The sequence below is a fragment of the Melanotaenia boesemani genome, chromosome 2, assembly GCF_017639745.1.
Source record: "Melanotaenia boesemani isolate fMelBoe1 chromosome 2, fMelBoe1.pri, whole genome shotgun sequence".
In the NCBI taxonomy this organism is placed as follows: Eukaryota; Metazoa; Chordata; class Actinopteri; order Atheriniformes; family Melanotaeniidae; genus Melanotaenia; species Melanotaenia boesemani.
In genome coordinates, this window is record NC_055683.1 from 28276346 (window position 1) to 28300187 (window position 23842).

The 23842-nt window shown below is 38.5% G+C and overlaps 1 protein-coding gene across 4 annotated transcripts in view; it reads right to left on the reverse strand.

The window, feature by feature from the left end:
- brd4 (bromodomain containing 4) overlaps positions 1 to 23010 on the reverse strand; it is a 29345-nt gene extending 6335 nt beyond the window's left edge. Inside the window, exons 1-12 of one of the 4 annotated variants that reach the window (XM_042005093.1) lie at positions 22942 to 23010; positions 4649 to 5021; positions 4064 to 4201; positions 3838 to 3973; positions 3397 to 3737; positions 2859 to 3242; positions 2635 to 2763; positions 2126 to 2356; positions 1805 to 2034; positions 709 to 1040; positions 513 to 608; positions 47 to 433 (exon numbers count right to left, since the gene is read on the reverse strand). In XM_042005093.1, coding sequence (XP_041861027.1) covers positions 47 to 433; positions 513 to 608; positions 709 to 1040; positions 1805 to 2034; positions 2126 to 2356; positions 2635 to 2763; positions 2859 to 3242; positions 3397 to 3737; positions 3838 to 3973; positions 4064 to 4201; positions 4649 to 4873 — 2629 coding nt within the window. In that variant the 5' untranslated portion in view covers positions 4874 to 5021; positions 22942 to 23010. Of the gene's footprint in view, positions 1 to 46; positions 434 to 512; positions 609 to 708; positions 1041 to 1804; positions 2035 to 2125; positions 2357 to 2634; positions 2764 to 2858; positions 3243 to 3396; positions 3738 to 3837; positions 3974 to 4063; positions 4202 to 4648; positions 5022 to 15695; positions 16314 to 22941 lie in introns of those variants that run through there. The other 3 variants (XM_042005076.1, XM_042005084.1, XM_042005067.1) reach the window with 3 other exon arrangements.
- Positions 23011 to 23842: the final 832 nt, after the last annotated feature.

The window sequence follows — 23842 nt, forward strand, 5'->3', positions numbered from 1 at the left end:
TGCATACTGGATCGAATTCAAGAGCAGCCACCTGTTATTACTTTACCTGGAGATGTAAGGACGGGATGCTGGTTGAGGAATGGGTGTGTCTCGGGAGACACTGGCCCAGCAGAATGAGTATTTAGATGTGGAGGTGCAGGTGATGCAGAGTTGCCTGTGTGGTGGGACATATGCATGAGGGGCTGTCCAAAAGGAGGCAAGGACTCAAAGCTAGTCTCTAATAACTGGGAGGATTCCAAAGCAGCAACAGGGGGAGGAGCCATGAAGCCTGCAGAGGGTGGTTGATGCTGCTGTTGCTTCATCTGACTGCTGGATTGAGGGCCAACAGCTTGGGACTGAATCCCAGCCTGAGTAGGGCCCATCTGAACTTGAGGTTGTGACTTCTTGCCCTCCTTTAGAGACTGACTCTTCTTTTTCTGCTGTTTTATCATTCCTGAAAAAACAAAAAGATTTGGTACATTTTTGTGTTTTGCATTATGGGAATTTGAATAGTCAATCTTGCAGTAACTCACCTGTACCTTCAGCTTCACTGTCTGAACTAGAGTCACTGCTTTCCGATGAAGATCCAGCCTTTTTGGAAGTAGCCATGGACTCTACACTCTTCTCAACTAGAAAAATAACAATATATAGATAACAATTTACCAACTCACTGTAATCGTAATTAAACTAGCACACACCTCCCCTTGCTGATTTCAATCAGTGCCTTACCTGGAACCTTCTTCTTCTTACGGAGGCATGAAGACACATATCTTTCCAGCTCACGCAGAGTGGAGGGCTTCAATGTCTCAAAGTCAATTTCAATCTCATCAGGGTTTGAATTTTTGAGCGAGGGTTCCCTGGACTGGATAATATGAACTACACGGCCAAGCTTATCACCAGGAAGCTTGTTGATGTCCAGGCTTAGCTGCCTCTTCTCTTCATACGTCATAGGCTTGCACTTTTCTCCTGTAATTGATGACCCAGTGGCTCCAAGATCGTCCTCCAGGCTGGGAAGTGGCTGCAGGTTGGAGGGATGAATGCTTTTCATTCCCTCCTTTTTACTAAAGAAACACAAAAAGACAAAACACAAAAATCTTAAGTAACATTAACCAGCCTAAAAATTTAAGCCATTTCACAATTAAAAACAGAAATGTAAATGATAATATTCTTCAAATTTGGGGGGGGGGCAAAAAACAAGATATTAACAAGTAATCCCTCTCAAGTTTGTCTGACAACTCTCCTAAAAGTGTCTGCTGCACATCTCCACAGAGAAACCCACATCTGCTGCCAATTTTGTGTTTCTTTTTGTGTTGATGTCTCTGGGAAGGTTTTGGCCTACAGCATTTGCACAGAGGGTGTATGGACACCAGCCAATGACAGCATGTGTGTGAAAATATAGATCAGTTTAAATCGCCATCTTGTGCCTTTTTTTTTCTTTGTATAGATATATGTGCTATGTGTGAACTCAAAAGCACACATTCAAGCTCCAGTTGCAGAACTGCAGACTTTTACATGAAATCTGACCATACAGAACCTTTCAAGAAGTTGTGTGCAGGTGAACACACAAAAACCATGTCAATGGGATGTAACAATTAACCTTTTAGTACACATTCTTATTAAGACCTTTATTAGAGCAATATCAATGTATAACATGTTCTTAAATGGTTGAAGCTCTAAAATCTTTTAAAACAAGGCATCACAGAAAACATGACAAGAAAAGGGATATAAACCAACTGGGTAGTACAGTGATTCATCATGCAGTCCTGTGCTGCATGATAAATTACCAAAAATGTGCTTAACTACCTCCAGATAGTTCAATACCCACCTGGGTTTCTTTTTGGTAACGATCTCTTTGTTGTTATTGTTAGTAGTCTTGGTTTTCTTGGACAGCTGTGAAACAGGTGTAGCATCCTGGATCTCGTCTACAAGGCCAGGAACACTGCCTTTCTTCTTATGTTTGTCTTTCTTCTTCTCTTTCTTCTCCTTTTCTTTTCTCTTTGGTTTGCTGGCTTGTGGTTGTGACAGGGCAGCCAGCTGCTCGTGGACAGCCTTCAGCTGTTTGGAAAGATCAGACCAGCCCATGAAGTTTTTTCATAAATTACACATCGACTTTGCCATTGCGCTGATTTTTCCTTTGTTTACTAACCTGTTCCTGGAGCTCTGCCAACCTCTGGGCTCTCTCCTCTTCAGAGTCGTCTGTGGAGGATTCAGACTCAGAGGAAGAGTCGCTGGAGCTGTCTGAAGACGAAGGGACATGGGCTAATGGGGGCTGAGGCTTTACAGGGGCAGGATGGTGGAGTGTGGGAGCTGGGACAGAAACCACAGGCTTGCTCTCAGGTTCATCTGGCATCTTGGCAAAACGCATCTCAAAGACATCCTATAAAACATATGGAAAAAGTAAGTAAAAGCAATATTAAAGTATGTCTGTAAGACCAAACTAAATATATTACAATAACAAATACCAAGACAGAAATGTTTAGAATGTGACAGACTAAACCCAAACTTTGAAAAAAAATGTAAAGCAATGCGACACTCAGGGTTTAAGGCAACAACATGGCAAAAGTATCCCCCAAAATAGATGCTTTAATATAAATAAAGCTCCACTGACATGAACACTTTTTTAAACCACATAAACACTAAATGGCGTGTACGTACCTGTAGTTTCCTCGCCATGGCTACCACTTCATGGTCGGGTGGATTATATTTGTAGCAGTTAGAAAACATTAACCGTACATCAGCAGCAAATTCCTGGGGCTCTCGGTATTGCCTGTTCTCCAACTTAACCTAACAAGCAAATCACAGATATCAATAATACATTATGTCACAAATGTACTGCTAGAAATACTTCCACTACTTTAAACAAGGAGTCTTCAATATACCTTGATGGTGCTGAGGTCCATTGGATGTTTGATGATATCGTGATAATCGTGCAGTCCCAGTGCATCCACATCAACAGGTTTGTAGAATGGCCAGGCATAAGCAGCGTGTTTTTTGGAGAGCATCTCCCTAACTAGCACAGCACAGTAACCCATCTGATCCTGCGGTTTGGGACTGAGACCCCCACTTGGTCCACTGAGTCCTGTCCCCATCCCTATATGATGCTGAGAGTCTGGAGCTTCCTTCTTTATCAGCTTTGTGGGACGATTACTCTCTCGTCTGGGTAGTGTCTTCCCAGACTTGGATTCTGCTGGTGAAGACTCGCTTAGCTGGTCATTTGCTGTGGGCGTAGTAGTGTCTGCTTTCCTTTTTTGGCTCTTTCTTTGCTGGGTAGCCGTTATATAGAAAGAAAGCAGCAAAAAGGGGTGAAAGCAAAGGAAATCAGAGTGAGTTACTCAAATTCAATAGCACACACTTCTAATACTGAAAAGCATTGTTTGAGATGTGCCAGATCTATTCCCCTGTGTTAATGACACTCACTTTGGTCATAGTTATAGGGGTCTGCAGCATGGGGGCAGTGCTCTGGATGGATGACGGGGGAAGAGAGGTTTGAACAGGGAGAGGCACAGAAGTCATGATAGGAACTTGAGGAGCGCAGTCTGATTGACCCAGGGAGTACGGAGCTCCGAGCTGTGGTGCAAGGTTGGGTAACGTTGAGGGCACATGGGACGGCAGGGCCTGTATTAAAGGCTGGGGAGGTAGTGAAGGTGGGCCCTGCACTGGTCTTTGAGATGGTGGGGCTGGTGCAAGGTTTGACAGGCCCCGTGTTAGAGGAGTTGGGGATGAAGAATCAATGATGGCCCCTGGTTTCAAGTTTAGACCTTGATAACAGAATGAGACACTTTGATTAATATCCTGACTCACATAAGCTGGCTGTCTGAAAATATTTTGACAGCAAGGACAAGTAAGCAAGTCGCACACCTCCTTCTCTGCGGCCGCGACCCCGTCCTTTTCCTGTCATGACAACAATCTCAATTTCTTCCTGAGGCATTTCAGACACCTTTTGGAGAAAGATCTTCTCCAAAGCCTCAGCCATTAAGACTATGTCATCTCCAGGCTGCAGAGGGAGAAAAATGCTGTTAACAAAGATACAGGCATTTCTTTGACAAGTTATAGCAACGACAGCTTCTGTGTACAACCAGATCACCTTGTTATAAATGTAGCAGTTGGTAAACATTGTGTTAAAGTCTTGGATACATTCTTGGGCATTCCAGTAGTAACTGTTCTCGAGCCTTTTCTTGATTGTTCCCATGTCCATAGGGGTTTTGATTATTGTGTAGTAGTCCTGAAACAAGTACAAACATATATCAACATGTCTGTCATTGTCTATGAATATGCTAGAGCTGATTTAACAAAATAACATTTAGCTTTAAATATTTTTAGGTCAGTGTGCACACAAATAAAAATCCAATACACATGTACCATATTGCTTTAATATGGTGAAGAATAAATGCTACTATATCACTTTTTACAAGTGGAAAGTGAGCTTTTTCTTCCATTTATGCAGCCTTGAATATCAAGCAAATACTTAATAATATAGATGAGAAGCGTGACCTGATTAGTTTGCTTACATCAATACGTTGCCACAGATTAATGCATAAAAACATAAAATTATACATTATAAACATGTAGATGCTGAGAACCTTGTGGGGTTCACATCAGAGGTCTAATGTTATGATCAAAGTTTTGGGGTATGTGACATAACACCCAAAAGAAAAGAGCTAGTACTTACTGGCAGGTTAAGTTTAATTGCATCCACTGGTGCATGAAATGGCCAGGCAAACTGGTGCTTCCAAAGGGTTTTCACAACCACCTTGAGAAGGTACTGCAGCTGATTGGTCTGGCGCTTCGGCCTATTGGGGTTTATGCACTCAGGGGCTAAGAGATTGCCCGATGACTGGGCCTGCCCCTGGCTGCTGCTGCCCGACATCTGCGCTGTATCCAGGCCGTCCCCCATTCTGACAGGGTGGGGCGTGGCCTCAGGCCCCGAAGCGGGAGCTGGAGCAGGGGTAGTGGTGTTGGCAGGACACCAGTTCAGTCTTGGCCCCGGCACAGACTCCACTGACAGAGCACTGCTGATCCCATTGCACTCCTCACTGGACTCTCTAGAGAGGGGAAAAAAAACAAAACAGTTTACGGCCTTGAACATGACCAGAAACATATCTTATATGGATACAAATAAATCTTTAACTAAATCACATGATAACATGGTTTTTAAATCCTCCAGGGCAACTATCATACATCAGCTTTCCTTCGGTTGTGTCCAGTGAAATACTTTTCTCACAACAGCACAGTTTATTCTAAAAATTAAACTCTGGAAACAAGTCATTCCAACTATCAGATTTATTTTACAGGTTTGTTAAACTATTATCAGGGCTCGAAGTACCATGTGCAAGTAAAAATGGAGAGATGCACCTAATTTTTGACTGTGCGTGTACCCGTGCAAGAATGGAAAAAGCTGGTAACGTAGTGTTGCTAACTTAGTGACTGATTGTTAGACCCTTCTAGCAACTTTTTTGTTTTTGTTTGTTTTTTTAAGAGACTTGCGACAAATATAGCAATTTTGTTCTTCCAGCTACAGTCAGATATTAATGTATATTAATGTAAACTGTAGACAAAAACATTACAAAAGACAAGTAAAAAATGCTTTACTGTAATGTGTTGTAGACACTGGCTGGGCACGTTAAACACATTAATTAATGCCAACAGCTATTTTATCATGCAGTGACATACGCAACAATGTGATTAATCGTGTTTAAAATAAAAATGTTTTTATCTTTCTCCAGCGCTAATTACAAACCAAACCAGACTTAAGAAACTAAATTAAAAAACACTTACATACGTCTTTTTTTTTTTTTTTTTCCATCTTTAAAATTTTTGTTGTGTACCTAAATTATTTTTGGTGCGTGTAATTTCTTTGTCATGTTCCGCAGTGCACCTTTATTAAAAAATGTGTTTCGAGCCGTCATTATAGACCTAATATGACCTTAGTTCCAGGCATCTTGTACAAAGAGAGAAGTTAGACAGTGTTATGGCAGCAAAGTTGTTGCTCTTTATGGTGAGCATCTATTTTGTATTTTTCTTGAGAAACTGGTTCAAAATAAAAAAAATAGCCAAATTTACAAACTTCAGTTTCTGCACTAGGAAATTCAGCAATAAATGTGATTCAGGTGAAAACGTCTGTGTATATAGAGCATGTAACAGAGATCCCATCACTCTAAACACAAGCACACAAACATTTTAATGCCAGATGTGAACACGGGTACACTTGCGAACAGATCACCCAGTACACATGACTGTACCAGGTTTTGACTGCCTCTTTGTCCAACTCTTTCTCTAGATCTTGGAGTGTGTAAGGATGTGAGTGGGTAGATTAGTGTCATCAGTTGAAAGACTGTGTTTCACTTTGTTCTCAGCCTCTCCCACACAGTCAGGGACATTCAATTCAAATAAATATAAAAGCTTTTAAGAGAACAAGACTAAACAATCCTGAGATATTTGCCAAAACATAAATGAGCAATTATCTGGAAATATGCACTGATAAGGTTTAGTACCTCTACACACCACTGTATGTATGTGTGAGTAATCTCACTCTTGATGAGTCACTGAGAAAACACAAGCTATTTGTACACCACAAGATCACCGGCATGTCCTTCACAAGGTCCTCAGCAACTGAGAATGTGACAATTGACCAATATGTTAATGCACATGAAATAAACAGATCCAGTGGTGAGCTTGAGGCTAGAGACACACATAAAAAAACATGCTAGAAAGTCCAAGAAAAAACTAACCTTGGTTGATAACAGCTGGTTATACAGACAGTTTTAAGACTGACTCTCAGACGTATTGTAGGCTTTAAGGCAAGGTCCAGAATGAACGCTAAGCAAGAGCCAAATGACACGACACAAGACATACAAGTAAATCAGTCACTTAATATTAATGGACCAAGATTTCAGATCTTTGTTCCGACCATGTCAGTTTTCAATGGTTCTCTATAAGGAAGTAAAACCAAGTTAAAACTGGCTTGTTGACAAAAATGAGGAGTTTATAATATTCATTGATCAAATATCACGCTGATGCCATGGATCAAGGTTACTGATCTACGTGCAGATCCAGATTCCAAAGTTCACATCTTTTTACCAGTTGTTAATGTTATAATGCAAGTTTGAACCCAAAGACAAACAGTTGTGGCAAAATGAACTAAATATATCAGCTAGTGCCTTTATTTATTTTAGACAGAAGTTGTGTTTCATTGCACAGAACTAACAACTAGAGCTGTGCAATATTGGTTAAAATAATAATTGTGTCTTGTATTTTTAGACTAACTGGCTATAAGCATGTACAAGTCAGAATTTCACGTGTGCAATAGTAACATTGCAGGTCCTGCAATGTAGGAGGCAAATTAACTCAATTGTTCGGATCTAATTTTAAGGGTACCTGACACACACACACACACACACACACACACTGCGTGCATCCAACAATGGCTATTGTTCTGAATCAGTTTGCCAAAGCAGAACACGCTCCTGCACATGAAGTGAGAGAGTCGCTGGTAACATTTAAAAATTTGCAATGAACAAGAGAAAATCACCAAAAACAAAGACTTGGTGCCAAAAAGAAAAGCAACATCAGTTATCTGGAATTCTTTCAATTTCAAGAACAATGATATTAACCAAACGCATGTTCTATGTTGACAGTGCCTTGCACCTATTGTCACAATGAGAGGTAAGACAACTAATTTACGTCAGGACCACACAGCTCAGACTTTCCAAGTGTTAGACCATATAAGAAAGGCTCCAAATGGCAGAATAAAATAACAGATGCTATCATTTTTTACCTATCTAAAGACATGGTACCCATTACATTGTTTCCAAAGATGGTTTAAAAAAAATTAGCAGCTCGCTTGACAAACAATACGTAATACCGTCACACAACTTTTTTTCTCAAGTTGCCATTCCCAGAGCTGTACGACAAATGCAATGTAGAAGTTCAAACAGAGCTGTCAGATGTGAAGCATTATGCAGCGACCACGGACTCTGAAGTACAGACAAAAACCAGAATTGTAACATTCACAAACAGAAGTAAGATCAGTGCAGGATAACTATCAACAAGATGGCAGGAGTGCAGCTTAACTTAAAGTGCTATTCAAGTAATCTGTTGAACGTTCATGTATTTTTGCATGTGGCAATATATATCGCAGGGTTAAAAAAATAAATCGCAATGTCAGTTTTTCCCCAATATCATGAAGCTCTAATATGAAGACATCTGTTATTAAGATTTTCTGTTCTTCAACCATAAACAATTTGTCAACAGAAGTCTTTATACATTAAATTAAATGGCTGCCTTTAATTTAGCACGTAATCAAATACAAAACATGAGTCGCAAAAGTACTGGCAGTCCTGCCCATAGAAAACCTATAGCACTTTCAGAACCTCTAGCAGGATTAATGGCAACAAAACTACCTGCCTTCTGATTAAACAGGTTGAAATACCATCGAGATGTCACAGTCCAATCAGTGAAAGAAGGCTTGAATTTCACTCTTGTAACTTCAGAATTGCATGCAGTGTGGGAATTTGTGTACTGAATGTTAGATCTGTATCTGTGTCATGAAAGTGTCTTAGTGTTTGTCTTTCTATTAGGGATAGCCTGATATAATTATTTTGGTCGATTCCGATATTAATATTGTTGTTATGGCCGATAACTGATATTTTGTTTCAAAAGGTTTAAGATAATCAAATTCTGTACAAAGTAAAACTGATGCAAACATTAGGGGTGTTAGTTTCCTGCCATTGTTTGTGAGCTTCTGGATGGTAGTTTTTCAGATGACATATCAAATTTTTGGTGTTGAATGATTTCGCATGGCATCCTCCTCGCATCACTTCGACTTTGTAAATACTGCATACTGCTTTTCAAGTATCTTCTTTTGACACTGAAAAATTATCACATAGCTGACATTGCTTCTAGCTTCAGTTACAATCCCGTAGTCCTGCATCGCTGCCACATGGCCAAACCCCACTCCTCCTCCAGACACACGTACACAAACAGCAGTTAGACGAAAATAAATATCGGCTGTTAATATCGACCCAGTTTTGCTCATGGGACTGATACTGATATGTTAAAAAAAAGATGACTAACATCGGCTGATACCGATAATAATGCCTATATATCGTGCATCCCTACTTAATACAAATGCACAAACCTGAATTTCTCTAACAGATTTATTTCATAGCGTGACAAAGCTTGGGGAGCAACGGTAAAAGGAGCTCTGTGGATTAAGGTCATCTGCAGAAAGAATTAACCTTGTCAACTTTGGACCCTGGTCCATCATTACTTTACCATCTGTACTAATCATTTAATTACAGGTTAGTCAATTAAGAAAAAGTCATCAATTCTAGTGTGATAGAAAAGTAACAGAAGTGAATGGCTGTGCTTCACTGAAAGGACAGGACAAAGAAATAAATATTTTCCTGTTAAAAGATTTAAGATAGTGCAGAGGAGCTTGCCATCAACTGACTGTCAAAATTAGTTTTACTGCCAGTCAAATTCAGGTGTAAGTTTCCAATCAAAACCATGTGGGGACATTGCGCAAAGGCCTGGATGTGTTGTTCTCATGTATAGGGCAACACACGCATCAGGATATATGATATATATCTTTTTTTTGTTTGTTTGTTTTATTTATTTATTTTTGTCAAGCAACCAAAGAGACGGTTCCAATTTACAGCCTTTAGTGCTAAATACACTTTTATTAAGGATCAGCAGCACATATGCATTAAAACAACTGACTCAATTTAAAGTAGCTGCATATTAAATGAAATGCTCTTAAACCAAAATGAATGAAAAATACTATTCAACGACCATAACAGAAATAGTTGTGTAAAATGCAAAAACACAAGATACTTTAACTCAAAACAAGTTATCTCAATACAAACAATATACCTTCATTCTATATCGCATGTGATAAAGTCTCAAGATATTTCAAAATCTCGATATATTGCCCAGCCCTAATGTTTAGTCATCCTTACAGTTTTTAAATAGCTAAAATAAAAATTAACCACATTTTTTTAGACTGATGAATTTAAAAAACATTACTGCTGTAATTAAAAAGTATAGTTGTGGTCTGTGACCCATTGGTCATTTTTGCATTTTAATACCCTGAATTTCTTTCGTAGTCATTTAAAATACTACAACTACTATACAACATAATACAACACATTTGCAGTGGGAACCTGCTGAGCCTGTTTCTTCTGGTTCCTTTTATATTTTAGCAAGTAAGCATACCTATTCAGACTTGATGCAACAAATGCATTAGAACAAGATTTAAAAGCAAGCGTGTTAACATCTTGAAGACATTGTTCTTGTTAACCTCAGTGGATAAATGAGACAACATTAGCCATACCTCAGTTGAATCAAGATGGTGCAAGCTCCACCATTGAACGAACCGTCTAGTTTAAAAGTAGATGTTTGGATCCATTTTGTATTTAAAAAAAATTGCCAGAAAAAAATGGACAAAAGCAAATCCTTACCCAAGTCAAGCAACATGAATGAAAAATACTATGAAAATACTGATGAAAATCATTTAGCATGAAATGACTCCGATAGGCTAAAACTGCCGATCCCAAACAAATCTATCTGCAAAAGTTATCATTTAATGCTTCTTACAAACCTCACGGTGGAAAAGAGCCATCCTAATTTGTGACAATGAATATTCAGAGGAATAAATCCACAGCCCATAATTACTTCTTACTATACTGAAAATAACTTGTGTCTGTTTCCCAAACAAAGAGAATTTAAACAAGCCACACTTGTGTACACACGCTGACTGCACACAAAGCGTTTTCCACACAGACTCAATTAAGTCTCTCAAGAAACTCACAAAATCCCAGCTTTAGACGAGTTTCTCAGATAATAGCTTAATTTTTTTCAATGCCATTCTATGGCAAACCATAAATAAACCAGAAGAGAAGTCACTACTACATGCACCTGCACATGTGCTGACAATGTATTTAGTGACCCAAAGAAACAATTAACAAGGGATGTTTTAATGATTTTTAGAGCAGACACTAACCTCTGCAATTTTGTTAGCATAAACTTGAACTCATATATTCATGAGTTCAAAAGCTTTAGCTGTAAAATGCAGAAACATGTTTTTCTTTTACAGAAAAGAAAATTGATGTTGTAAATGCACATTTATGCTCGATGCAAAAGACAGATCCGAAAATGGATTGACAGTTTTGTCCATCTCCTGTGTCAGTTACGGGCGTAATTTGGTCTGTTTTCACGAAGCTTAGCTGTCCGTCGAGTGACGCAGAAGACGGAGCAGTGCCACTGGAAATCGTGGGGAAGGTGCTGAACAAAATAGCTGACATACGTACAGCGAAAGAAACAAACCAGAGCAGAAGAAGAGGATCAGGAAGGGGGAAAAAAAAGCAGAAGAAAAATGAAGACGAGCACAATAACTGTAGAAATCGCACAGGCTTTTGAAGAAAGACTGCGAGTGTTTAGGGCTTGTTGGGTAGTTGGAAAAAACTGTATAGCGATGCATTACCGCTGCCAAGGGGTGTCTGAAACTGATGCCGGCTTGCGAGAGTTAACGCTGAACTTAGCACTGCCTACTAGCAGAGGAATTCACTTAACTGTGGCAACGAAAAAGACACATAGAAGTATGACGATGGCGACGTATGACAACATATACCTATTTACATACGTAGGAGAGCATAAATGGGCCTCAACTGAAATATTCTCAACCAAAGTCATTTTGATTACAAATTCAACAAAGATCAGAATGGACTAGACTGAAGAAATCAATGGGGATACTGAACCCAGATATGCATGTTTCTAACTTTTAGACTAAAAGCTACATTTTCATCTTAAATATTACTTAGAGTTACAGTCAACAAATCTATTATAAAGCAGACTGTGTCCCAGTGGAAACAGCAATGCTGGCATGTGAGACTAATCAAGACTGTAGAAGCCCCCAACAAAGGTCAATCAAGAGGTTCCCTTCCTGCTACTGCATGGCCTACATCACTCTCAGCTCTGGAATAACTGTTGACCTGTGACCTGGACATACATCACTGAAGACTGCTGTGGAATGTTTTCTGCGGAAGTAGTGGTTGTGGTTAATGAGGTGGGGGTGCACATCTCACAACAGGAGATCTGCCCTTGCATTAGGCCTCTCTATGAAGATAGAGATTCGAAATTTGAAATGTAGATGCAAACATAGCAAGATGTCTGTGTCCCACATAAAAGCAAGGTATTTAATATTCAAATTTAAGTGTGGGGGCCACAAAACTGTTCAGTGAAGTGTTAAAATGATGGCCCATGTTTGCTTGAAAGCAAATAAATAATTTAAGAGGTTATAGTGGCAAAGCCAAGAACACCACTCTCCTCTTCTTCACTGGCCTTTTTACTCTTAAAACCACCTTCAGTCCTTCTCCTGGGAACAGCTCCACTCAGATGTTTCAGTATCAGCTAATGTACAGCAATGTATTCGCATCTACCTGGCCACCATGTATGTTATTTTTTCTGCTTTATATTTGACATTATCTATTAATTATTTTGAAGTAAACTGTACATTGGTAACTTGCAGTTAAAATACACAGTCATTTAGGAAATGGCCTGCTTGGGACACATTTCTATTCAATAAACTTTACTAATTACTTCAGTGTTAATACAATGCAATACTCAAATGTGCTGTTGACTAACAACTGACTTGAAAGCTTACAACTGACATATCCACTTCAGGATTTGCAAGTGCAACTTCTTTTTCTTAAGCTGCTGTTAAACAGAAATTCTGGAAATGTCCAAAGAGGGAAGTCTGAACATAAATACGTTTTTCTCTTTTGTCTGTAATCATAGAGAAGCCTAGACTTGATGATTTTCTTCTTTACAACATGTTAAATACTATTGTATTGATAGTAAGGTCACATGAAAATGAACTTATGCACAATAGTGATAAATGAGTGGAAAGCACGCATAAAGGAGTAATTTTTTTTTAGATATTTGCTACTACATTCACATATTATTTCACTTGCTGATATTCCAGAAATTATACTAGTGAACCATCCAGATATTTGCATTTACATATGCCACAAATCTCTAGAATATTTAGTGTATGTGTAAAACTGCAAGTCCACCCCCCCTCTCCTATTTTGGAAAAAGCTGTTGTTTGCATTATAATGAAATTACAAAATTCCATGTGAGGGTTATGAGGAAGTTTGAAATGATAAAGCAGTTTATTTTCCATTCACAATAGTCATGTTGCGACATTGCTATAGACACCTAATTGTCATTTAAACAGCCATCTAATTTATTCTGAATTTCAGAAATTTCACAAAACTCTTGTGTCTTAGAATCATCAGTCTATGGTAATAAACGTAGTAAACAATAGTTGTCTATTTGAATATCTAAGTACAATACTGACTGATTTGTAAACACAGACACAAACAGGGATGTAGTTGCTAAAAAACTTTTAAAAACACTCTTTAATGCTAGTAATGGATAATCCTCAACACAGCAAGTAAAGTAGTATTTACAAACAGCAACTGCTGACATTAAAACTTATTATAATAAAACTTTAAATAAAGGGGAAATGCATAATATAATGACCTTCAGGGCTTGTACTGCTACCTCAACTTCCCACACTTGTATTATAGACACAAGACTATATAAACATATTTCTTCTCTCTCACTTTTAAACAGATTTCGACCCTACACTATGGTGACACCAACCTCTGGAGCAGTGGTTCTCAAACTTTTTGAGCCACAAATAAACATGTTTATATTAGCGTAATAAATTAGTTGTTTATGCACTTAACTTCACAGATTAATTTCTTTGCATTAACGTGTTCATTTTGACAGCCCTCATAATATATATATATATATATATATATATATATATATATATATATATATGAGGAAGATCATCATTTCTAGAATGGAGGAATTAAAAATGGCTATGTGAAAAACTAGAGGTGTAGCAGAAAAGCAGTACTAGAGGTGGCAGAGAGCAGAACATTGACCAGAAGACGACCAGGAACCGAAATTCTATTCTGTTCTATTCTATGAAATGATCTCGGATAACAACAACGGTCGTTGGCGAAGAATTTGTCGGATAGAGAAAGGGACATAACCCGAATTAACCTCAATTTGACTAGGGCTGTAAAGTCAAAGTCGACTGGTCGACTGTTTGGTTGATATGTTTTGAGTCAACCACAATTCTGATTGGTCGATTTTATTGTTTCATGCAGTCTAGAGTGTAGACAGTGGGGGAGGGGGAGATCGAAGGATGTCCACGCTACTCAGAGTCTGGTGGTTTGCTGAATATTTAGAGGTTTTTTTGTTTTAGCGTTTGATGCTGGTGAGTCCTTCAACCATGTCAAAGACTTCGGCAGTGTGGCAGCATTTTATCAAAATAGATGGAGGGAAAAAGGTCGAGTGCAAAATTTGCAAACAACAGTTTGCATATCACAGCTCGACGACGAACATGGCGTATCATCTAAAAACGGTGGGCTATATTAAAGGCAATTAACATAATATATTCCACATATTTCAATATTTTAGTCTAATAATCGTTTATTTGTTTTATAACTGCAGGCGCACCCGCCTGCAACAACGGCATCTTTTTGCTTTTACCTTAATCCGTGCCCACAGGCTGTACTTCGACCCTAGATCTGGGATGTTTAATAAAGATAATGTTCCCCGAATCGCCTCTTGTGTATAATTGCCCCCCCCCTCTCAACGCCCGAGTCGATTTTTAGTTGAATTTTCAGGGCTTCAGTCGACCAACAATTTCTTTGGTTGATTACAGCCCTAAATTTGACTAGATGCTAGCTCTTCTCCACGACAGTAAGTAACAACATAAATGTTATAAGTTACTTCGACATGTTTCACAAAATGATGATATTGTTTTGCTCAGTGGGTTTGCACTTTCGTTTACGAACAAGGCGTGTGGGTAGAGGGAGGCGTGGCTCATTACACACTTTGTTTTGGTCTACAGGCAGCACACAACAACAAACCTTACAGTGAAACAATTTAGCTTATTGGCCCTTTAATTCTGAATGCTAAAGAAGTCATTAGTAACCACCTATGACTTGTGCTACCTCATTTTATAACCTCACAGAGGTGAAGTGCTACTTGGTCTTCATTTACAATCTTTCAGTTGTTGGTTTTTTAATCATAAACTATCCACACAAATAAGACTTGTTACTGTAAATCTACTGTAATGCCACCGACTTAAGGAAAGTTCCCCTTAAAGTTCATTATAAACACTCAGAATATGCGTCACAGGAATGAGCTCACAAGCCGACTGGAATAGACTAACCATGAGTCAGCCACATAACAGGAAAAGACTAGAATCATGTTGGCTCTTTGTAGTTAAAACTTTCAGGTGGTTAGCCAAGTTTTCACAAGAATCATGGCACTTCTACAAGCGCTTACTACAGTTCAACTCTTTTTCTGAACCCTTCTACTATTAATGACTCTCACCAGGCAGGGTCATGTCTTCTGGCTGGAACCTGGATAACAATACTGTTGTCAACATAATACTGAAGACAAACTTATAAACTGGACTGTAGTGCCAACTCAAGTTAAACAAAAGATTGTGCTAACCACATGATAGTCCCGAGAATCATAACCGCAGGCTGTCCCTAATTTTTCCCCCCTCTTCAGCTTATTGACCATCTATTTGTAACATTTCAAAAACACGTGATGGTAAATACCAAACTGTTTCTCTTATATATCTGAAAACTTGACAGGTAAGTTTACCACTTAATGTTTACCTTTTCACAGAGACTGAATGTGCTATTTTTTCCAGAAGGGCATCCAATTTTTGAAAATCCAGCAAATCGTTTGATTTGGCATGCATCTTGTAATCCATTTATGAACTCTAAACAGAAAAAAAAAACAAACTTAAATGGCTTGGAAGAAATGCACAGAAGTTAGTTCTTCCTTGTCTCCTCTCCAAAAGAGAAAAAAAAGAGAGATTTATTCCTTCAGCTCCAGTATGTATCCTAAAATCTCACAGAACACAGTGAGTAATCCTTAATGTAGTCCAAGCAGAGTTTGAGGGTGTGTGTTCCAAGAAAAAGGCCCCAGCCTGAAAACTGTGTTTCCCGGCAGGGAGGGGAGGCTGCTGGAAACCTACAGCCGGCAGGCTGTGTTAGCTGTGTGAACCGGTCCTCTCTCTACCCCATCCCCCTCTCAGCACTACAACGGCCCAGTTGCCACAGGCTCTTCGCTCCATTGTGTGTCCTCTCCAGGGCCTCCCCAAATTAAATGGACACGAGCAGCAAGCAAGAGGTGTACGAAAATTAGAGGGGAAGGTGACAGAGAGGAGAGGGTTCCGATAAGATCCTGAAGGAGGACTTTATTCCTCTGGCTCGCTCTCTCACCCTCTCTCTATTACAGGCAGACCAGCATGCAGTTACTCAACAGTAAAAAATGGCTCTGCCGCTTCCTCATTCAGCAAGCCTCTGCCCACACACCCCTCCCTCTCCCACGCTCTTGCTCATTCCACCCCTCCCTTCTTTCTCCATCAATAGCTTGAGATTCTTGCTCTTGCTCTCCCTCTCTCTGTATTACACCTTTAACACCCCACCCCCTTCCTGTCTTTTTCTCCGTCCATTTCATTATGCCCCACCCCCACCCACTCTGTTCCCAAGAGTGATCTTGCATGTCTTCCCCCCATCAATTTAAGAACGGCCTTATCTGTACTCCAACCTCCTCTCATCTCACATTTATATTATGGTCACTTCAATACAAGAGGTTTATCTAAACAAACTTAACAAAACAATATGTTAAGAATATTTAATTCAAACATATTACTAGTAATGCAGGTTGTTGAACTGCAATTAGGCCAAGTTACATTTACTAAATTATTTTACAAATTAGATTTTTATCAAACTAACCAATTTTGAACTCTGTGAAACTCTCACATAAAACAAAGTCAAATGAGCTCAAAAAGTACAACCCCTGCCAAAGATGAAGTACTATTAAACTCTTTTTAAAAAAGTAATACGGATAGGTTAGAACTTTTCTTTGGTTCTTTTTTGCCTATCCTCCATTTCCATAATAGTTTTTACAATATTTGCTTTATACCTTCTGTATGATCTTGTTAACATAAGAGCTCTGATTTAAAGCTCTTCATAAGTTGGAAAACTTAAAATAGCATGTGTGGCCACATGGCTTTAAAAGATACAGGGCTTAAAAGTGTAGGATGGAATTGTGAGGACTGAACAGAATTTCACAAAATCCTCCAGATGTAGAAATAATGCGGAAGAATTATGCACACATTTACAGTGATATAATCGAATTAAATTCATAATATTATGTTGGCACAAGCAGTGTCACGAAGCGCTGAAAGAATGAACTCCAGCCTGCAGAGCTGCTATTTTCCCCCTGCTGAGTCTCTCAGTAACAAACAGGCTGTTTTGATCAATATGAACTTGAAGGCATCGTTAGGCCTTCCCCGTTAGAGCAGCTGCTTTGTGGCTAACAGACTAAGCTACGTTTATATTTCCTCTGGACTTTATATGTATGAGCAGCATACTTATCACTACTCGACACTACAGGCAGCCCGTGCTTGACGTGCATATTTTTGCACGCCGGGGTGGTCATCGTTGGTATCAGTGGCAGCTCAGTCGAGTTGTGGGTATACAAAAGCAACAAGGTGCAAGTGGGAAGAGATAACACAGAAGATGACTTTTCTAATCCATCACAGTAGATCTGACATGAAACTGCTACTGCTTCATCTTCAGTTCAAGTTGATCAACAGGAACCTTAGCTAGTAGTTTAAAATCCTATTTTGTTTGTTCAGATGCTGGCAATGCAAAAACCCAGCAGAGGGTCTACTGATCGTCAGTTTGGTCTAAGAGAGGAGGGCTACAGTAACAAATTGCATCACTATAAAAAATTTAAAGAAAGCCTCGGGTTTGAGGAAAGCAACAAAACGTGATCTGAGTTAAGAACAAGAGAGCCCAAGACCTGTAGTTGTGGTAGTTTTTTTTTTTTACACGTCCAGAACAACTCTTGCGCTGGACTCGCGGGTTTTAGCCTACATTGCAGCAGGGTGACTGTTACTAGAGTCCCTGTCAGTCCTATCAAAATAAGTTGCATGACAGATTTTTTTTTTATTGTAAATGATAGTAAGGGGTGGGATGGAGGGGGGAAAATGTCAAGTGTTCTACCAGTGTTCATATGGACGTAACCCTCATGAACATTGTAAGACGTGACCTGAACTACACGTCTTATCCTGTCCTTTTCTCACAGTAAGATTTTATTTTGTTGCTTTACCCCAATTTGAGGGTTTCTTTAATTTATATACAGAGATTTATTGTTGCTTCTCTGTCCTACTAGAGGTCATCTCCTTGAGCTGCATCTCTGTTAGTCTTTGTTTTGGTGCCCCCTTTTATTTCTATGACTTACAAACCTTAACATTTATTTGAACACAACAACAATGCTTTCTAGGAATTAGGTTTTTATTCACAATTTTTGCCCTCCTTATACAGCTTTGTTGTTAAACTTTGCACACCATTCTGAACTAAACTTTTTTTTTTTGTAAACCCAACATACATTATCTATTTTAGGTTTTAGTTTTCAAAAGTTGTTTACATTTGTATTGGTTCTGCTATAACACAAGAATATCCCAAAAAAATATATCTTGGTATTTTTAGACAGTATAGCAAACACATAATATCTATGTATTTTCTAAAAACATTTTCTCTCATTATATTGCCTTTTTTGTAGGTATACTCTAGGGGGTCGTTGAGTTGTTGGTCCCTCCCCTAGGAACCTGTTTGCCATGGGTGACACTACAACGGGCATAAAACCTCCGCCTGGGAACGCCTTGGGATCCCCCCCGGACAAGCTGGAAATGTGAGTGGGGAGATGGAAACCTGGGTTTCCCTGCTTATGCAGCTGCCCCAGTTTAACCAGATTCGATGTAGGAAGCAAATGTTAATTTTTAATTTACATGATAAATTTTACATGAAGTCCATTATTTTCATAAGTCAGAATAAGTTCTTTTACAAGCGAAGTAGGCTTACAACCATACCAAAGATTTTTACAGTTTTTGTGGCAACAATATAATTGTGTCCTCAGACGGATGCCTGACTGTTTTGTAGTGTTTCTCTGCATTATTCCTGTGTTCTAAAATCAGACCCCCCCCTTGCAGCTTTGAGAGGCAGATCCACCATGTGGGGGGAAACAGACAGACACCACACTTAGAGATAATGTACATAAGTTATACTATTAGAAACTACACTTTATTATTAACATAATATAGATAGTTAAGTATAGATAATAATGTACAGTAGACTCCCCTAAAGGTCTCTTTTGGACTCAGTGATCTGAATTTCATACATTTATGCTTCATAAACAGAAGATTTAAATCTTGGCAACCTTAAAATTAGTGCTGTGTTTATTGTACATTATTAAATAATATTCCTGTAAATGTGTTCAGGAATTTCACAAATTATAAGCGCAATGAGGTTCTATTAAACTATTTTAGATAAACACAATACTGTTGAAATAAATAAACAGAATTACTCAAGACTTAATAACTGATACATTGCCTGTTTAAGATTTTAGCTCAAGGACCACTCTGTGTAATGTCAGGAAACGTAAGCAACAGACAGTGCATAAACAGAGCTGCCCAGCAAGAATTGCAGTTCAAGATACAAAGTGGAAAGTCAGATGCAACTTACGAAGACCTGGTAAACAGCGACTCATCTGACAACGATGTCTTTTTCTCTTATGTAACACAAAATTCTAATCTCTTCAATTCTTAGCAAGAAACAGTATACACAAATCCCAAGAAAAATAAAATACTACTTAATGATAGTGAGGGCTTACTGACATTTCATGGCCCTTTGCTGCTACTTGCAACGGAAATTAATGAATTCACTGACCTTTCACTTCATAATCAAACCTAATTTTTCTGTGCAAACAGGCAGGCCTGCACAAACATACTTCCATAACTGGTCCGATGACAGATCTCCAAATTTATCTTATACTAATTAAAAAACAAAACTTTTATTAACCTTATTTGTTCTGTGATTAATAAAATATTCAGTTCGGTTAGATTCAAATAGTCACCCTGTAAAATACTTTTTTAGGTGACTGGTGAGTACAATATACAATGTATGTTCTCAAGTGAAACCCCTATCAGCAGATAGATGCAGTACTTAGATGGTGACTGTTTACTCAAAGACCCAAGTGGAATGTAATAACAAACACATTAAGAAGAATCAGCTATTTGTAGGCAAAGACAATTCAAGGTAAAGATCATTCAAACATGAACAAGGATTACGCCCATTTTCCTTTTAGGCTTTGTTTGAGAGCGTTTACCAGAATTAAACTGCATGTGGGGGAACTTGAAACAAACACTGGTTGGCAGCAAACTTTACTCATATGTGAAGACAGGGCCACAGAGATGATGTGACTCAAAGAGCAGCAGTTTGAATAAAGACGATTATGACAACTGAAAAGATTGTGATTATTTAAAATAATCGTGATCGAATGATTATGTAGTGATTGTGACAGTTCTACTGAGGAAAGGTCAAGTCAGTGGGATCTAGTCTCTGGAAGGAGGTGATCATGTTCAGACAAAGGAAAGGGAAAAAAAAGGAGGGATGATAGAGAGAGAAAGGGAGAAATCAAAAAGTAGAACTACACTGAAACTTTGGCCTAGTAAGAAGAAGCAGCACCAACACACACATAGACTCCACAAGAAAGTCTGAAAGCGCTTCCATTAATCATCAGACAGACAAAGTCTACTGGGACCATGAGGAGAAAAACACAAGGAACAGGCAATTTGCCAACTTGACAAAGTGTACTATGCTCCTGTGGATAAACGGAAATAAATCCAGGGTAAAAGTACTGCAACCTAGTAATAAACCAAACCCTATTGTTGTTTTAATTACACAAAGAATGTCTCTCTAGTTAAATACCTTTTGATAAAAAGTGCTACCATCAGGAGTCTTGGGGCCAGTTACTGATAACAATTGTTGGCAGCAGTATTGGCCATTACTAATTAAAGGCCCTTTGAAGCATTTGATCAGTATTCATCAGTATCAATGCAGTGACACCCATCACTTGAACTGGAGGTGGAATGTTATACTACCACTTTTGTAATATGTTGGACAGAATGGAGAGCAAGGCACTCATTAGCAGGAAGTGATAAAAAAACAGACCAAGAAAATAAAATTTAAAAATGTACATGTATCGACATGTTAACTGAAAACCAAGTCAGCCAAGTCACTTTTAACCCTGTAAACAGCCAACTGTAAACAACTGACTGTTTACAGGCTTTTAATCACACTAATATATATATATATATATATATATATATATATATATATATATATATATATATATATATATATATATATAACATGCACATGTATGGTTAAAAAAACATTCAGTGTTGTATTTTGTTTTTCAACTCATTAGTTCTCAGAGCATATTCTCCTTTTCATACAGGGGTCATTCACAACTAGGCCAAGGATGGTGTTACCATAGAAACTAAACCAGATAGAAGCTCTAGAAAAAAAGCAAAAGGGAGAGAGGGAAAGTATAAGGTAAAAATGTGTTTGACACACTGCCTACCTTGTTTGTTCGAGCACTTAAAACAAATTGATCTTTTACAAACTTACAATGCATTTGCTTAATGTCACCTCTGAAAATAAATGAGGAATAATGTGGCTTATAACTTGGATCCAGCAGAGTTCCATGCTCTGTCAGCAAAGAACATGGTCTGCTCAGGAGATTGCCAGGGAATCGCATGCTCTTTTCTGAATTTATCCATTTAATTTGCACATACAAACACATCACATACAAACACACACATGAACACAAAGCAGCATCTTTACATTAGACCGTTGATAAATAAATAATAAAACTTGCCAGTGTGTTAAATAATTGCAAATTGCACGTAGTTCTGAGTAACACAATGGTACAATAATTCTAAAGGAATACACTAAGAAGAGCGCTTGAGCCATTAAGTGTAATCCTACAGCTTTAAACCGTTTCTGTCTCTGCATCTCCGAGCAAGGAACTCAAATAAGTCTGTATAAATGAACATGTGACTGTAGTTGAGCCAATGTAACCATAACAATGCAGTTGTATGATTACATACAATGGATATCCAAATATTTTAACTGTATAGCTTTAGAAACACAATCTGCGGGTTAGTAAAGCCGGGATCTATCATAAGAGGAAAACAGCAGAGACAGAAACGGGCCTCAGCAAGAGTACTTGTAGGTTCAGTGCCACCGTTTTGTGTCTGTAATTCCTACTCACAAATGACATAAGTATTACTGGCCGAACCGTATTTGTCTGGGGCAATTAATAGATGTGCTGAATAAAACGGCAAATTGCAAGGTAATGACTGCTGGCGAGCAACCATTGTCGGGAAGCCAATACTCAAACGTTAGGCCACAGTGCACAGACTACTGCCTGGATTTCGTAATAGATATCAATGCCATGCATAACAAAACAGAAAAACAACGATGGCACATTGTGTCTGTCATCGTGGAACTGAGCCATAAAAGCAGCATTTGACATCTATTTTTTTCATAACTGCACAACTGACTACATTCTTAGCCCACGGGCTCAGTCTGAGTGTGCGCCATCATCACCGTGACGGCGTCACCGTCTCCCACAACACAAGACTGTCGACGAGCAAACAAGCAATAGGTGCTCAACATGGTGGTCATACGATCATTTGTTGGGCAATATTGTAGTGTAACTGCGACCATCTATGGACGTGACGAGTGATGGATGTCAGCCAAATTTCACTATAGGTGCGATTATTGTGGCTTTTGGTAGACAACTGCAAACTAGCTTTAGCTAGCAAGCTAGCTACCAGAACAGGCCGTCTGCAAGAGAACGGTCACAGTGGGCGCCGGGCATCTGTGCTACTGTCGAGGCCTTGACATCCCTGACTGCGCATCTCTCGCTTTCAAGTCGTTCGTTTTACTAAGGCAACGTGGCCGGTTGATAAATGTTGGAAACGATGCCGTTTACCTGGATTTATCAGGTTGCCAGGGCGCGCGGGATCTTTCTCTCCGAGGATCCTGAACACCTCTCGTTGTCGATGACGTCACGCGTAGGTCCTCACTTAAGGACGTAAAGAGCCTGTCACGAGCTGCAACTTAAATTTTTCATACATACATGTAAATGTACCCGTAAAATAACAAATTTCACCTATTTTCTTAAAGACACAGAACAACATATACAGTCAATATCAGACTCAAATAACAAAAAGGCTCTCAAAAGAATTTGTATATGTAAATCTTTACATCTATATATAATTTTATGTTTGCACCACTGGCAAGTTATGAAAGTTATGTTCACTATTTTGTATTTTTCGTCTGTTGATTTGTTGTTCAATAAATAATCTTTAAAAACATCTTTTTAAAAAAAGTTGCAGAAGCAAACGAAAAACAAAGAACTGCAACTTTGAAATAGAACCCAGCAAAAGATATAAAGTTGTAAATAAATCACATTTAGTGGAATTTATTTTCTTTAACCAATTTGAAGACACTGTTTACTTAAGCCACGAAACGGCCATGTAAATTTTGTTTAGCTTAGCAATACTGCAGGTGTTTGGGCAAAAGTCACACTATATCCACAAGAATATAACTGTGGGAAAACAACAAAACAAACAAACAAAAAGTCATGTTTATTTATTTATTTTTAAATGTAACATTTTTTTAATTAACCTCTCTCTCTCTCTCCCTCTCCCTCTCTCTCTCGCTCTATTTATTTATTTATTTATTTATTTATTTAATTACTTACCTATCTATTTAATGATAAAATTAAGTACTGCATTTGGTCCAAAAGTATCTCTCAACTGCTTTCCTGTTTGGAGGTTGAATGTAGAAACTTCCTACAATTAACTACCAAATATATCATATTGTTATTA